Source organism: Uloborus diversus, chromosome 3 (assembly GCF_026930045.1).
Source record: "Uloborus diversus isolate 005 chromosome 3, Udiv.v.3.1, whole genome shotgun sequence".
Taxonomy (NCBI): Eukaryota; Metazoa; Arthropoda; class Arachnida; order Araneae; family Uloboridae; genus Uloborus; species Uloborus diversus.
The window spans coordinates 184,932,131-184,950,681 of NC_072733.1; the positions used below are offsets into that span (position 1 = coordinate 184,932,131).

Sequence of the window (18,551 nt, forward strand, 5' to 3'; positions counted from 1 at the left end):
TTCTTTTTGAAATTTTAAATCAATCATAAACCCTGTAATTTGACTTCATATCAATACATATAACTCTCTTTTTGACATTGATACACGTTGAAAGGTCATCTGTTTCTCGAATGCATGGTAGTCCATAGTACTGAAGAAAGTCATATATTTCTTGAGACACTACGAATTTTTTCTAGATTAATTTCAAGCAAATTGCTGAAAAACTATGACAATTATCTGATGATATGCTGACTTCATATAAATGTTAGAAGTTATATTATTTCTATAAGAGGGAAGAAGTACTTTTGTAGTCTAATTATATTCGCAAAAATTTTAATCCATTGTAAATACTTCCATTTGAATTCACTTTTCTTCCTACTCCATGTCGAAAAACAACAATTCAAAGAGCATTCTTTCTCTTAGTCGTGTTTAAACTCCTGCAAACATCTCTAATTTAGTTTCAGACAGTCCTCATTCAAACAATAGTGTCTGGTTCGGATAGAGATTACCTAGGAGACGGAACAAAAAGCTGAACTTTCTAATTCTATACTGTATTTAACTGGAAATCCGAAAGGGTCTCAACTCGAACCGGTCACTCTAGTTGTTCCAATGACCCCATTCCTACGCATTGGCGTCATCTTCAAGATCTCTCGATTCCTAACAAAGAATGACGATGACGCCCACCAGTTGTTATTGTCGTGAATTCTTTGATACTTATGCGAGGTGATAGATGGGATTGATTAGGGATTTGGATTTCCGATTTCGTTTTTGGATTCGCTCTCCTATGAACAGATCTTTACTTTCCCTTTCTCTATTAGCCGAGTTGGCAAATCTGTTCTGAATTTTGTGATGGATCCATTGGCATAAATTGCATCCTATCTTAAATTTACCTCAACAAATTCAAAAAAAAAAAAAAAATTAATAAAAAAAAAAAAAAAACCTATGATGGCCAGCTATTGGGGATTAAAAAATAATGATATTATCATTATTTTTTTTTTAATTTTACGGTAATAAAATTGTGATTGCGATGAAAGTGCGGATTTTAGAAAAGTAAGTATATAATTCTGCCATGAATCTGACTTTTTTTTTATCTCCCCCCCCCCCCCTTCCCCATTTTTGCTATACATTTTTCTTTCTTTTCCTTCTTTTTTTTTAAATTTGTGCATAAATTTGCTAAACCAGTTGAGAGAAAGAAAAGAACTTGCTATTTTGATCCAGTGTTGATACACTTTAAACAGGCAATTCAGTCGCATTCAGAGATAAAACAAAAGAGGGTAGGGAACAGCGCTCCGGTGCGCCCTCAAATGTATGAGACTTTTTCTTTTCGCCTTCGAACCTGTGCGATTTTTTTTTCGCCCTTGAACCTGGGGTCCTTTTTTTTTTTTTTTTTTTGCCTTCGAGCCAGTGTGCCTTCGCCCCCCCCCCCTACCCTCGAGTCTGTGCGAGCTTTTTTATTTCTTTTTGCGCCCTCGAACATGTGCACCTATTCCTTTCGTTTTCGCCAGCGAACTTATGCACCTTCGTTTTTTTTTTTCCCTCGAACCTGTGGCATTTTGGGAGTCAAGGATGTGGGGGACCCAGTACGCTCCTCCACTCTTGGCTCCATACCACATGCTTGGAATAAGGGAAATCTTTGTTGCCAGTTATTTTGTAGCTTATACCGATTATGATTTGTTTATCTTCTAAGAAAACGTTATCGTGTCATAAACATATCAAATCAGCCGTAAATTGTCTCTTATTTTAAAAGTATGTCGCACCCTATGCAACGATGGATCTTTTAATATGGTAAGAATATTGTTCTCTTAAGTTTTATTGTGTAGAAATTTTACTGTATTATGAAAACAAGTTGTAGTTTGTATGTTATGGAAACTAATGCTTAATTTGTCTTACGACAAAAAAAAAAAAAAAGACTTTGAAACGTTTTTATTTGGAAGAGTAGATCTTAAATAAGCTCATCTAAAAACTCATTCCGAAATTCCTCTTGCAGCTGCATGGTTTTGCTCAATTTGGCTAGTTGAGGTTGCGTTTTGTTTTAGACTTAAAAATTCAGAAGTAAACCACTTCCAGTTTTCTTCTATAAATCAATTTGCTTTCCCAGTGCATATTGAGGCTAACTTGACACTCGTGGGTCCTCTGTGCCTTCTACAAAGGTGTTTTACGGTTTGTGTGGGATTTTAAGACTCAGCTCAATTTTTAAATCCAAACCAAGAGCCGAAAACAACCCTTTATCTTCCAACACTTTCAGTTGTGTTGATTTGCAATGGAAACTTCGAGAGACAAGATAGAAATAACATGTACCAGTCACAATTAGCATACACAGAGAGGTTTTGACTTTCTGATCCCTTTTCAAATACTAGTAAGGTTATTTCGTTTATTTTTTGATGCAAAGCACATTCAAAGAAAGCTGTCTTCCGGTTGGATTTCTAAGAGTGTTTGCTTGTATTTGCTTATTGAATTAGAAGAAACGTCAGAAAAGTCACATAAGGAATTAAGGGTACATTGGGGGGGGGGGAGGAAACATATCATATCTCTTCGTTCTCATTTGCAGTTACTTTTTTTTTCAGAATGCTACTCGCAACCTTGAAATGTTTCTGTGGCATTTATTTAATGACTCTTGACAGCATTAGGCTGCATGATTAGATGATTTCTCTCCTCAGAAAACAATTCATTTTTAACTGTTCATTTCTGCAGAGTTTTAAAATACTTGAAAAAATTAAGTAATTGCTGTAAATTTTTCAAAATTACACACAATATAAACCTGAAAATACACACTCACACATTACTTCTACGCAAGTTTTGACGTATTGGGAGGAGAGAGAGGGGGGGGGATAACTCTTTGAAAACATATTGGCATTACCAAGTGACATTTCCTTTTAATAAATGACGAAACTAAACTACTTGACCCGACTAAAATATGAAGTAAAAGAAAATCAGATTAAATGAAATGTTCATCATTATTAATCTTAAATTAGGCTTCCTTGTTATAAAATACTGCTCAATTCTGTGGTCAAGGTAAGGTTTCGGATTGCATAGTTAGAAAACCTGTTTAATGCTTCAGCAAGTAAATGTTAAAGGATAGAAAAATGTACAGGACGACCAGGTCCAAGTGGAAAACTAGCGAGCGGCGAGAAGAAAATTGAAAGAGCAGAGATAAAGGATGTTTCATTTAGTTTGAATAACGTACGTCGAAATTATCGATTTTTTTAATCGTAAATATAATATTTTCAGAAATAATAAAATGGCTAAGGCAACAATTTAAATATTTTGAAGTTATCTAAACGGAAGCACCAAATTTATTGTGTAACCTAAAACTCGTAAAGCAGATCTTGACACTTCAAACAACTAACAAACGTCTTTGTATCCCACGATTTCCACGCTTAGGGATAAGGCAGTGCATGAAATTTTTTAATACGATGCAAAACTCCTATCCTTTTCTGCCGTTGAAGCAGTTGTTCACACGTGAAAACTCTCGGCTTCACTCAATGATCTTGCATTTGAATCATTCCTAATGCAATCATTTCCTAACTGTTGTGTGATTAATTCCTATAATGATTTTTCATGTTCAGCTAGCATTTGACGTAAGTCTTCATGAAGTAATGCTAACAATTGTTCGTCTTCAAACTTTTTCGCTGTGCCACAGTTTTCTTTATCTTCAAGATCAAAATCATTATTTTTAAAATGTCGGAACTAATTTCTACAAGTTGTTTCAGACGGAGCGATGGCCATAAGTCTACAAGAATTCTGTGAGTGTTTCTGAATGTTCTTCCCCTGAAAATACTGTTTTTTTAAATTTATTTTTTTTTAAAGAAAAATTTGCTATGAAAAATAAAGTGGATTGTACTTCTACGAAATAATACACACTAATTTTCATGCTTTCTTATAGTATTTGTACATAGATGCGTCACTATCAAAAACTAGCGCATTAAGTCCCGGTAACGCCATCTGTTTCAAAACAGCAAGAACTTATTCAGTTGCCCAATATGTTTTTAAATTTAAAGCATAAATGCGATCCGAACTTATAGTAATTTTCAATGGACATAATTTTGTTATTTTAAACATTTATTTTCAAATTAACTCATTCTTTTCAAAAGTACTAAAAATATGCACTTCAAAGCAATTACTCTACACAGAGGGGGGGGGGGGGGCAACATTCACTGAACATTTTCAGCTTCTAGAATACGTGACTAAAATAATTATGACTGGAAATACGCTCATATTATGCAGGGGTGCCTCCCCCCCTCCAAGAACAAGGACGTACCCTCTGAAAAACTACGAAGACGACCTTCATAAAAATGATCCCCCCCCCCCGCGAAAAAAGGGAAAAAATGCCCTTAAAATCACTTTCATAAAAATGCAAAAGACGTAGTTTGCGAAATAATCGCCTCTCCCCCTTGTTGGGCCCCCTGCATTATAGTCGCATCAAAAGATGAAAAAGTCCAAAATCTGCAACAAGTTTCTTACTTGAAGAAAAAAAAAAGTGAAACGAGAAAGAGAGTAAATGTCCGTTGGCGAATTTGGGTGAAGCTTGGCGGCTCACTTATAGTCGCCAATTTTCCCAGTTTTGGAAGAAGTGAAAAGAAAGTTGAAGAAAACTTTCATTCTCGGCGAAGGACGGGCTGACATGTGTTTGACAGTTTTCTCAAGCAGAGAGCTAGTTCTACACGTGAGTTTTGTTTACATTTGTTGATTTGGACAGAGATGGTTCAGTCTTTAAACGGTTTACTGGTTTTAGCATGCTTAGCCACGCTGATAGTTAACACTGAACAAAGTAAGTAGTATTTTTTACTCTTATTTGTTGTTATTTGTGAGTCATGTCGCTCACCGGCGACCCACAGCTGCACATCTTAAAACCTATTTTAAAACGTTATAAACAAATTTAAAATCTAAATTTAATGCTCTTTCTTCCCACGATACAGGCAAAAATTAGTTGACTTAACTGGTGTGTGCTGTCGTGTAAACGATATAACCTATTTGAAACATCATTTAGGAAAAAAAACCAACCTTAACTATACGTTATTAATTTAGACAAAGACAAAAACCATGAAACATAGCATAACATCTTTTGGTGCATATTGCAGTATTTGAGAATAAATCTGTTAACAATAAAATCACGTCAAAGACTTTATATTATTCATTTACTTACTCGGCCTAGCACGGTCTACCTCAAAAATAAATTTTGTATCAAGTGACGCATGTTCGGGGAAAAAATCAGGTGTGAAATTTCCCATCAATATGTAGAAAAGAGAAGTTTTACTACTCAAAGTTTTGATTTATACCTTTTAGGATTTTTTAAAATCCCAAAACTTCAGCCATCTTTATAAACCAGCATCAGGCACGATTGTTCCACGTTGACGTTGACAGCAGCATGTATTAATGAATTAAGTTCTGAAAATTTCAGAAAAATATTTAAAAACTTAGTCTATTAGTTGTTCTACAACTAATGTGCATCAACTAATCAGAATTTCGCTAATCTATTGTATTTCACAAAAGCTATTAAAACTGGCAAAAAGTGCAGACGATAATTGAAAAAAAAAAAATTAATAAAACACCAAAACTAAACCCATTAATTCTTTTTGAATGTATAAAAATAGTTTTCACTCATTTTTCCACAACTATGATTGCGAACCAGACGATATTTTATTAAGAGAGATATTTTTTTCTTTTTAATTTTTCATGCTTGTTATTTATTACTTTTCTTCACGAAAGTATCGTCGCTACGAATCCGAAATTTAACTTTATTTAATTTCAATTCCGTGACCAGAAACAGCAGACGATACTTTAAAAATGAAGATAAGTCTTGGTTTAGGATATGAAATTTGCTTAAAATGATGAATTGGCGGGTGTTCTAATTAATCCTCAAACATCGGGTGAAATTCACACTGTGTAGTTGTTTAAAGGGCTTTAACATGCTGCAAAAAACGAACAAATATGACTTTTTTCGGATGAGATACTCACAAATTTATGACTTTCTTATAAACTGTAATAAAAATCTTGGAATATCATTTTTCTGGATGAAAGGTGCCCAATTGTTCTATTCTGCACCCCTGACAACGTGTATACAGATCGGTTGAGTAGTTGAAAACATTACAAAAAGCAAACTCACTTTCGAACTTGTGAGGATTTAATTTATTTTTGCCCCTATTGTCGCTGGTGAGCGATATACCGGGGGATTTAAAATTGTTTTTACGAATGAAGATTTGTGATAATACCCATTCAGATGGCCAATAATTATTTCAGAATAATGGGTCGCATTCCACTCTAGAGGCTGAAAACAGAAACATTAGAATATTCCAATCTGAACTTACATCAGTGTTGGGAAAGCGTGTAAACGATATCAGAATTTGCACAGTAAGATTTATTACTTAGTGAAAAACTTAAAGCAAGTGCTCCAAATGCCGACCACGCATTTCATAAATGAATTTTACAAAAAATATTGAAGTTTTCCGACTTTAGTTTCTAAATTTTCTGGAGTGTACAAGAAATATAATGTTGGAGGTTACATACATTCCACCCCACCACTTACGTTACAATAAATAAATAAATAATCACGTCACCATTTAAGCTTCAAGTAAATCAGTGACGTCGCTATGGAGGGGACAGGGGAGGCTGTCCACCCCGGGTGTCACCCGTCTGGGGGGGGGGGGGGGGTGACACCCAAAGTGGAAATGCTGGTTTTTGAAAAATATGAAGCTAAAATGTATTTTTAAGATTACAAATTTGAAAATTTTCCAGGAGGTAAACCCCCAGACGACCCCTCACTTTTGTTTGTTTTTTGTCCTTTCGACCACTTAAAATTTCGTGATAACACAAATGTAGTTGCTAAAAATTGCATGAATTTAATGTTTTCGTAAATTTTTTTTTTATTTTGTCTTTTTTTTTTTTGGGGGGGGGGAGAGATGACACCACAAATTATCGCCCCGGGTGTCACCCATGCTAGGCACCACCACTGAGTATACATTACCTTATTAAACTTTTCTCCAAGTTTTATATGCTTTTTCCTTTTTTTATTCATTTGAGATGTGTTACTATTGCCGCCAGTGAGTGACCTTCTCAGATGTTATTATCTGCGAAAGTACCCCCCCCCCCCCCCGAGGTTGATAGCGCAACCCCCTGAAATGCTACAAAGCATCCTTTCTCCAAGAACGAGAGCCCCAAATGAAAGTAATTGTCATGTCAAATTGCCCCCTCCCCCCCCCCCCCGTCTCTTAAAAATTGCAAAGGCGCTGTCTACGCCATAAACCCCTCACGTGGAAACCGCAGATATTTACGTTTCAAGGTCAATTTGTTGTTGCACCACCGCTAAAAAGCATCATTTATATCTTTATAAATTATTATCAATATAAAAACAATTTCAGTTTGATAAAGCCAATCAAGTTATAGAATTACATGTACAAACAATACAATAACTAATATTTTTAAACGAAGAAGTTCGATGTATTTCGTGAGCGTAACAATTCAACAAGTGGAAGACTGTTTAAAAAGTGATCGAAATAAGAATGACACACGCGTTAAATTTTAGGAAGCTATTTAGTTGTTAATTTCAGCCCCTGACAAATGACTCTAATAAGCACCTTAAACAACAGAATTCCATTTTGTCGCGGATGTTTGTGAGGAAAGTGGCTAGACAACTTTTATAGCGGCATTACCAAATCCGACCTTGAGCACCCCAAATGAGCCCCTAGAGAACAGTTCAATAACTTTTTTTCTTTTTTTTTTGGTCTTGGGCTCGTAAACCACTTTTTGCGGTCAGCTACGAACGATTTCTGGGATTTCAAATCTATACTACCAGGTGAAATCCACTTCATAACCTGAAATACTTGAGTTATTAATAAATATTTTTTTCGTTAAGCATTTATGTAATGCTTCAGTAAGATTAGCCAGTTGACTGACAAAGGAAGTACCGCTATGGAATATGGAAGTTTTCGTAATGAGCTCAAATGAGAATTCAAGATTTCGAATTGGATTATTTGCGTACTAAGGTAAAACACCAGTAGTGACCAGTGCTGAAGTAGTAGCCACTTCAAGGTTTATATTTGAAAAAATAGTATTCCAGGTCTCTCAATGGATTCAAAAGTGCATCAAATGTGCAAAAGGTATTACTTCCTTCACGTTCGAATCGATTTGGAAACCTGGAATCCTATTTTTTTTCAAATAAACCTTGAAGTGGCTACTACTGAAGCACTGGTGTGTTTACCTTACATCCTCTTTTGTTATCTAATTTTATTTAATTGAATAAAACTGATTTTTTTCTCTTAAGATCAGGAACTTTTTCGGAAAGCATTGTTACTGTAAAGCTCTTCTAAACTTTTGTATAAGTTGATTTTTAAAGGGGGAGGTTGAAGAAGAAAGGCCTGATGACTGAATAGGCCAACTAGGGCCCCCCGCTCTTTAGGGGTCCGAAATGGCTAATATTGTTTTTATCCAATGGCTAAAATTGTAAGATTTAACTACATTAGGACTCCAAAAAAGCGTTTGGCCTAGGGCCCCCTGATATACTAATCGGGCCCTAGGGAAGAGGGGTCCTTCTCGTCCCTTATTTAAAATTTATCATTAAGTCCTCCTCTACTGCACTTGAGACGCGTTAGAATAACTCGAAAGAATATTTATTAATTTTAATGATAATGTTTCAACATATCTTCTAAAATCTGTTTCAAAAAGTTAATAACTCAACGTGTCATGTAATCAGTTCGAAAGACCTTTACTTTTAAGCAAAAACTCCTAAATAACGAATAATCAGAATCAAAACTGATAAAGGGATTTATTGTGTGAAATAAAAAAGATTTTGATAGTTATAAATGTCAGGCACACAAATTTCATTTCAGGCAAGTTTTTTGATGCCTTCTCTGGTCATGGGATGAGGGAGCTTAATGACATATCGCATCCCGAGCGCGGCAAGGAAAGTGATACAGCATATAAAAAAAAAAAAAAAGCAGTGGAGAAAATCAAGGCTTTACGATATTGCAGCTTTGAGTTATTTAGCCTGAATTATTACAATACGTGAAAAAAATTCTGATGTGATATTTACTGGTTAGTTTTTGTTGTCGAAATTAATAATGCGTACTTGAAGTTCAGAAAATTTATCTTCTAAATTAGGAAATTTCAATGATGAGACACTATTGGTTGCATAGTTTTTGAGTACACCGCGCACCAATTATTTAAGCTTACTTTGTGCAAGTTTTATGGGAAGAGCATTAAATTTAGATTTTAAATCAATAGCTAGTACGTTTTTCCAAAATTTTGAATAATGTCACTTTCGTTGCCGGGGTGCGATATTTGTTCCCCAAGTTCAAAATTTATTGCATGTATTATCATATACAAATAATTTACAAAGTATATTTTTCTCCTGTAATTGAGACGTCAGAATTTAATATTGGCAAAGAAGTTAATTATTGTTTAAAAAGTAAACTTTCATTTTATTGTGAGAACATCGCTAATGGAATACCGTTTGAAAGCATCGCCGTCATTGTTATGCTTCTCCTTTTATTCAAGATTTTGTTTTAATTGATTTAACTCACGACGAAATAAAAGCAATGTGATTAAGTATCCAAATAGTTCTGAATTGAATAATAAACTAAAAATATTTTGGAAAATGTTGTTTTGCGTCTCTAATGAACCACATAGACACATCGCACCCCGCCAAAAAAAGGGACACAACTGAAAAATTGGGGAAAACAATAGTAGTTATTGATTTAAAATCTACATTTAATGCTCTTTCTAGTCACAAAACTCGCACATTGTTCCATAACTGGCATTTTGTGGCGTAAAAACGATATAATCAATTGTGACACATCTTTGAAATTTCATAATTTAGAAAAAAGAAATCGAACTTTTAAGTATGCAGTATTTAATTTAGACAACAAAAACTAACCAGTAAACATCACATTATAATTTTTTTGCGCGTATTGTATTACGGGCGAATATACGGTAAACGATTTTTTTGTGTCCCCCAAAGAAAATGTCATCTGTTTAGTGTAATATTCATTATTTCACTAGTTGTTGTGTTTGTTAAGATGAAAGCCAGAAGATATTTGAATTTTTTTTTAATAGGCACCAGGGCAAAATGTTGTCAGGGGAGTGACACTATTGGCAGGGTTATCTATGCTGTTCTTTTAATTTTTGTCCCTTTTCGTTTTTTATTTAATAATTAAGCTTTTCTTTCACTTTGAATTCAGAATTTTTTATCCGGATCATTTTTAGATTTTGGTGAAGTAATCTTTCAGCTTGACGTTTTTTCCAACTCTATCTCTCCTTGTTTTCTTCTTTTTAATTTCCTTCATGATATATGAGTTCGAATGAGTAACTAGAAAAAAAAAAGCTTTTTAATCGTTAGATGAATATGTATTCCCAGTGACACAAAAAACGTCAGAGGAGTGACGCCAGAGAAGTGGCAAAATCACACATAACCTGTAACAACATCACGCATTATTTTCACTAGAACTTGAAGGGTCAGTCCACGGTGACTGACGTTACAATTTGACTCAATTTTCAACTTATAAATTCAGCACTGTCTTGAAATTAAGTTTCGTTTCTTCTGAAATTGATCTAAAATGTCATGATATGGTACATCACCGCCCCCATACTTGTTTTCAGACTTGAAAAAAAATTTTTTGTCTGAAATTAAAGGTTATAAAAAAACGTGACTGATGCCACGAAAGAAGAGACATTGGAAAAAGTGACTTATATATAGTTTGAAAATCTCTTCAAATTAATAACGTAAAATCTAAACAGATTTCTTCCCCTTAAAATATGGGTTTCAGACTTGATGAAAACAGTTTGTTTTACTGAAAAACTTAAAATTGAAAGTATAAAAATTATTTAATACTCATGACTGATGATACAAAGATTTTGTGACTGATGTTACATTTACAATAAATTGCTGAATTATAAATTATTTCACCTTGAAAATAAAATTAGCATAGTTTTTGTTTAAAAATGTAAAATTGAATTTAAATTACAAGAAATGTACATTTGTAAAGTTTTAAAAGTTATATTTTTGATGTATTTCATAAAATAGTCTTTTTGCATTTACTACATCTAGTGCGCTTATTATTTTATCCCTTTCTCATTTGAATAATAAATTTCATCCACATTGACAGGCTCTTTCCAATGTTTTACTGCTTCAATCTTGACAGTTACTAAATACTCCTAGTTTTCAATTTCATTGCATCTAACTACTCGTGATACAATTGTTTGTCGTATTCATTAAGAACCCATTCTTCAGTTGCAGTCAACAATTTTGGAACATGTTCTGCTGGAAGTGATTCCCTCCTTTGCTGTAAAAAAAAGTTTAGTTGCTATACATCTGCTACAACTTCTGAATTAGATAAAAGTATTACTCAAATATAACTCTATATAACATGACTGCAAGTCGGAAGGTGATAGCTCTGAAATTTTCATGGAGCTGTGACATTTAGAAATATTTCTGTATCGATGATGTGCATTTTTATTCAAATGTAATACACGAAGAACTAGGAGTATCTGTTTGTCAAATTTCATGCTGGAAAATTTTTTTACAGCTGCAGTTTTCTTTTGTGAAGATAAAACAAAGAGCGTTTTAAATGACAAAAATTTTTACTAAGGTTTTATTATTTTAAAGAAGGATAATGCAACTGCTAATTTAAACCTGTGACTTCAATGCTTTTAATTTGTTCTACTCTTGTTCTACTTCTTCACCTAATTTCTCTTTTTGATTTTATTCTGAACTCACTTTGGTAATTATGCTGTTTTTTTAAAAATTATTTAATTTATTTTTATAATCCACTCTTTTTAGCTTCAACTTTGTTTTACTTTTTCTAATTTTCATGTTTTCCTTTATTTCTTAATTTATCTCGCCTCCTCTTTTGCCTTTCTGCAGCAGTCAGCGCCATTTGTGCAATTTGTTTGAGGTTGATTAACGAAAAGAGGAATGTGACTGATATAACTGTGACTGATGTTACATGTTTTAAATAAGTTATATAATAAATAATTAAATCCAACTATTTCTAAATATTTAAGGGGGGACTAATATTAAAGATATCATCATAAATGAAGTTATGATTTTTTATAAACTTGGATTAGTTTTTGTTTTAAGCAATGCAAACTTATATACAATTCTGAGACTGTTACATTAGTATGAGGCCTAGTTTAAAAACAATTGTTACAAGACAATTATAACAGTTTAAAGTTTCTTTGTTGGTCTCTTCCTATGTAAACTAAATTTCAATAAAAAATAAGATTGTAGACGTAACAGTTAAGTTCCCTAGTGAAAAAAGATTAATTTTTAGAACCGCTTATACAACGACACATGGGCACTGAGTAGTGTTGTCAAAATTCGCCTATAAAACTTACAAAAAATGTATTTATAACTTTCTTCGCATAGTTTTATAAAAATACAGTCCCTTTTACCTCATATGAAAGAAAAAGAATACTGATGTAATGAAGTTTTTTTTACTGTGATGTCCCTAGTTTCATGAACTTGCCCTGAACGTAATCCATGATGTCTGCACACACTAAACATTTCATTGTTCAAGCTTATATTTAGTTAACGATAAAATATAAAAACACATACTTACCAGGGGAAATACTGCAACGAATGAAAATCACCCTTTTTTTGCATATTAATGAATATTTTTTCAAAGTATTTTGATAAAATACGTTATGATGTTCATTCAGGAGTACGATTATAGTACAATACATTGTCAGGTTATTTGAAAAAGAACGCTGAACGTGTTTGTACAACATGTCGAAAATAGAGAGGCCAGGGGAGTATACTGTTACAAATTATGTAAATAGTAATTATTGTAGGAACGTAACCTGTAAATAGTTTCCCGTAATGAATATACAACCCCTTTTTCATTCGGCTAAAGTATACGACCCCTATTTTCTTTCTTTTCATTGATAACGGTCTACTACTTTACAGAAGCGTGTGGAATATTTGAGAAATTTCTTTTCGGTGTATTTAAGCCGTTAGCGATGGATAAACAGTTAGTTTCGATTGAGATTTCGAACTGAGTGCATTTTTGCTCTGTTTATTGCGAGGCATTTCGCTGTGTTGTTTTCGTATTTGGAAGTAAATACGTGTGTAAACGTTGAGTTTACGGTGTTGTGTGATAATTGCTTAATTGCTGATGAATAATTTAGCAGTTGTTGACGATCTTTCCTGTACATAGTGTAAATAAATTTCCTGTGTTTTTATCAAGAACTGTGTCTTCATTTCAAGAAAGTGGAAGTCGCACCGAATCCGTTACAATTTGGCGCCCAACGTGGGGCTTCTTCTGGACTTTCTTGGAGTAAGTGTGACTTTGGACATTTTTTCATAAAGACTGTTTGAATTTATAGACTTTGTTTTTATGGTGATTACTCGCGCAATGGATGACCAATTAAAACAACTTCTGGAAGCAATTAATGCTGCGAAAAGTGACTTGGCTGAAAGTTTGGCGGCTAATCAAGAGCAATTAAAAAATGATATGGCGGCTAATCAAGAACAATTAAAAAATGATATGGCGGCTAATCAAGAACAATTAAAAAATGATATGGCGGCTAATCAAGAACAATTAAAAAATGATATGGCGGCTAATCAAGAACAATTAAAAAGTGATTTGACTGCAAGTTTTACTGCAAATCAAGAACAATTAAAAAATGACATTGCGGCTAATCAAGAACAATTGAAAAGTGATTTAATGGTACTGAAAAATGATTTAGCTTCTAACCAAGAGGAAATTAAAAACGACCTTACTTCGGTAAAGACTGTGATGGAAAACAAATTTAATGAGATAGAGCATCGAGTTGATGCTTTTGATGAAAAGTTTGAAACAGTAGAAAACCGTATCGCAACAGTTGAAAATCATGTGGATGAGAAAATTAAAAACATGGAAAGGAGATTGGCGATCGCGGAAAGCAGCTCTGTACGGTTTGGCGCTCCCACATCGGTTGCTCGACCGTCCATTAAACTTGCCACATTTGATGGGAAAACTTCGTGGCAGGTCTACAAAACTCAATTCATGATAGTGGCGGAAGCGAACGGATGGGACTCTGCTACCAAGGCCTGTCATCTTGCAGCATCCCTGAGAGGTGACGCAGCGGACATTCTCCAGACCCTTCCGGAAAGCCAGCGCCTGGATTTCGCCGCCCTCACATCTGCGTTGGAGCTTCGCTTCGGTGAGAAGTGCCAGAAAGATTTCAGCCGACTCCAGTTGAAGTCCCGTTTCCAGAAAACTGGGGAAACCCTGCAAGAGCTTGCGGCGGACATCGAGAGACTGTCTCATCTTGCTTTTTACGACTGCCCTGCGGATGTTCGAGACAACCTGGCACTCAACTACTACATCGACGGGGTTCGAGATCCGGAAATCCAGAAAGCTCTACGGATGGCGGATGTCAAAGACCTGAATTCTGCCGTTGTGTATGCGATGAGATACGAGGCCGCCCAAGAAGCAACCCGTGTGGATCGCCATCTAATCCGGATTCAGGAAGCTGATGAGTCTGATTCCAGGTCGTCCCACCTCGCTGAACTTGAGAGACAACTCGGTGACTTGACAAGACATCTGAGCAGCATAACAGCCCAAAAGAAACAAGAGCAGAAGTGCTGGAAATGCGGTAGTGAAGGACACCTGCGAAGGAGTTGTCCGGCTCGCCAAGCTACGCGAGGGAAGGAAATCACCACCACTAGAGCTCTGCAGATTTCCTCTTCTAGTAGAGGCAGTGATGGACTTTTCATTTACGCACATGTAAATGGGAACCCCTGCAGACTGATTGTTGACACTGGAGCCAATGTGACAATCATTAGGACAGATGTGGCTCGTGAATTTGGATTGAAACTGCTGTGGACATCGCCACGCGTAAGTCTCCAGACTGTGACAGGTGACAAGATCGAGATTGACGGTAAAGTGGACTTGGAAATAGTGTTTGGGAATGCCACCACCATACGGCATTCGTCATCACGGACCCCTTCATTCTCGGATTGGACTTTTTGAAGAAATATGACTTCACTCTCGACTTCAAGACTAATGAGCTGCACTCGATGAGAGAAGACATAGCCGTTTTCCCTGCAGAAAGTGATGTAAAATCCGCTCATCAAATAATAGCCCAAACAGATATATCGATTCCCTCAAGGTCAGAATCATTAATACCCGGCTCCATTGAAGAAAGCAATAGTTTTAGATTTGGACTCATTGAATACCCCAACTTAAGCAATAACCCAAAAGGAGTGCTGGTAGCATCTACGCTTGTGGACCTTTCTAAGGATGTAATTCCTGTGAGAGTCGCCAACGTGAGTGAAAGGCCAAGGAATATCCGGAAAGGCGAAGTGTTAGCAACTTGTACTCCCGTAAACTGCATCATTAGAAGAATCAATTCCCCCGAGACTGTGTCTTCTGAGTCCTTGACATCGAAGTTAATTGGGAGTGCACCCTTATCGAAGGATCAAAGAACTGCTGCGGAACAATTGGTGGACGACTTCAAGCATCTGTTTTCATCTACATCGGAGGATGTTGGCCGTACGAATTTAACGCAGCATAGGATTTACACTGGAGAACACCCCCCTATTAAACAGCATCCAAGACGACTACCGTTCGCTAAGAAGGAAGAGGTTGAAACCCTTCTGAAAGAGATGAAGGAGAATGATGTAATCGAACCCTCATCCAGTCCTTGGGCCTCTCCCATCGTCTTGGTCCGAAAGAAAGATGGCTCCACCAGATTTTGTGTCGATTACCGACGACTGAATGAAATCACCAAGAAAGACAGTTACCCTCTTCCACGGATAGACGACACCTTGGACACTCTTTCCGGACACAAGTGGTTTTCGACCCTGGACTTGAAGAGCGGCTACTGGCAGGTTGAGATACACCCTGATGACCGAGAGAAGACAGCGTTTACAACTGGACAAGGCTTATGGCAGTTTAAAGTGATGCCCTTCGGCCTCTGCAATGCACCAGCTACGTTCGAGCGTCTTATGGAGACAGTGTTAAGAGGACTCTCTTACGAATCCTGTCTGGTCTACTTAGACGATATCATCATCGTGGGACGCAGCTTCGAAGAACATCTGGCAAATCTTAGGAAGGTGCTGCAAAAGCTTAAGGAAGCCAATCTGAAGTTAAGTCCGTCCAAATGTAATTTGTTCCGCCGGGAAGTGAACTATCTTGGTCACATCATCTCTTCTGAGGGTGTGCAAACCGATCCAGAGAAGGTATCTGCGGTAAAGAGTTGGAGTCGTCCCGAAAACATCCATCAGCTGCGAAGTTCCCTGGGGCTCTGCACGTACTATAGGAAGTTTGTGAAGGGTTTTTCCAACATTGCACGACCTTTGCATAAGCTGACGGAGAGCAAGCAAAAGTTTGAATGGTCCAAAGAATGCGAAGATGCATTTCTACGACTGAAGGAGGCTTTAACATCAACGCCTATCCTCGCCTATCCTCAGCCTGAAAAACCCTTCATCCTGGACACTGATGCGAGCAACGAGGGCATCGGAGCTGTTTTATCCCAAGAAATTGACGGAAATGAACATGTCATCGCTTACTGGAGCAAATGCTTATCAAAGTCGGAGCGAAATTACTGCGTCACCAGAAAGGAGTTACTGGCCATAGTGAAAGCTGTAGAACACTTCCATCATTACCTCTACGGCCGAAAATTTCTGCTTCGGACAGATCATGCCTCATTAACTTGGCTTTTGAACTTCAAAAATCCGGAAGGCCAGATAGCCAGATGGATACAGCGGCTCCAGGAATATGACATGGAGATCAAGCATCGAAAAGGGTTATCTCACGGGAATGCTGACGCTTTATCAAGGAGACCCTGTCCTGAGAACTGCCACTATTGTTCCCGAATCGAGAAACAGTATGGAACGACTAGCCCTACTGCCTATCAGGTGACAGTGACTCCAACTTCATCAGAACCTGATCCATGGAGTGATGATCAAGTTCGAAAAGATCAACTTGAAGACCCCGACATAAAACCAATTTTGGAGTTCATGGAAAGTGACAGTCGACGCCCTAGCTGGCAGGACGTTTCCACCTTCACTCCTGCAACAAAAAGATACTGGGCTTTATGGAACTCGCTCCATTTACGGAACGGCGTACTGTACCGAAAATGGGAATCTGATGACGGCAAAACATCTAGGTGGCAGTTACTACTTCCCCGATCAAGGATTTCAGATGTTCTGAAAGAAATACATAGTAGTGCGACTGGAGGACATTTTGGTGTCCTGAAAACCCTCAATAAAGTTCGGGAGCGCTTCTTCTGGAGCAAGGCGAAGGATGACGTGGAGAAGTGGTGCCATTCTTGTGACGCCTGTGCTGCTCGCAAAGGACCGAAGAAGAGAAGCAGAGGGAAGCTACATCTGTACAACGTTAGAGCTCCTTTCGAACGAATTGGGATCGACATCCTGGGTCCTCTACCAAGAACTGCTGATGGGAACAAATACATTCTTGTTTCCATCGACTACTTCACCAAATGGCCGGAAGCATATCCCATTCCAGATCAAGAGGCTACCACCGTAGCAGAGACTCTAGTCCAACATTGGATCTCGAGATACGGAACACCTTTGCAGATTCATTCCGATCAAGGGAGGAATTTCATCTCTGCTGTGTTTAAGGGCCTATGTCAAATTTTCGGAATTGAGAAAACTAGGACAACACCACTACACCCACAATCGGACGGCATGGTGGAGAGATTTAACCGCACAATCCTGAATAATCTCTCGCTTATGGTATCCAGAAATCAACAGGATTGGGACAAGAAGCTACCTTTGTTCCTGCTGGCCTACCGCAGTGCTGTCCACGAGACTACCGGATATGCCCCATCTCAGATGCTCTTCGGACGAGAGCTTCGGCTACCTTGTGATCTCGTCTTCGGTCGTCCTCCGGATGCGCCTTCATCGCCTGAGGAGTACATCCAGGATCTCCAGGCCCGGTTGGAAGACGTTCATAACTTCGCACGAGAGCGAATCAACATCGCGGCGGAGAAGATGAAGACCCGATACGACACAAGGTCTACTGGACATGAATTCAACGAAGGCGACAAGGTTTGGTTATGGAATCCCATCCGACGGAAAGGTCTGTCACCCAAATTGCAGTCGCATTGGGATGGACCCTACAAAGTCCTTAACCGACTAAATGACGTCGTAGTGAGGATCCAAAAATCACCTAATGCAAAACCTAGGGTTGTACATTATGATCGGTTAGCCCCATACTATGGCCATAGTTCATGAGCATTACGTAAACAACCATGGTTGATAACATAAAAATTGTAAATAATTTTTGCTTTTAATGTTTAGTAATATTTCTTGTTATTGTGTTTTCTGTATCTGTTAGTTATTAATTAATGTGTATATTTGTAAACTTGTGATAGAAGTTTGGCACCCTTTCTGGGGATTGTACTGCCCGGGACGTGCAGTCCTTAGGAAGGGGGCAATGTTACAAATTCTGTAAATAGTAATTATTGTAGGAACGTAACCTGTAAATAGTTTCCCGTAATGAATATACAACCCCTTTTTCATTCGGCTAAAGTATACGACCCCTATTTTCTTTCTTTTCATTGATAACGGTCTACTACTTTACAGAAGCGTGTGGAATATTTGAGAAATTTCTTTTCGGTGTATTTAA

At 37.0% G+C, this 18,551-nt stretch overlaps 1 protein-coding gene across 1 annotated transcript in view; it reads left to right on the forward strand.

The window, feature by feature from the left end:
- Nucleotides 1-4,590: 4,590 nt before the first annotated feature.
- Nucleotides 4,591-18,551, forward strand: part of LOC129218672 (uncharacterized) — a 31,241-nt gene continuing 17,280 nt past the window's right edge. Inside the window, exon 1 of the mRNA XM_054852992.1 lies at nucleotides 4,591-4,747. Coding sequence (XP_054708967.1) covers nucleotides 4,678-4,747 — 70 coding nt within the window. The 5' untranslated portion in view covers nucleotides 4,591-4,677. The remainder of the gene's footprint in view (nucleotides 4,748-18,551) is intronic.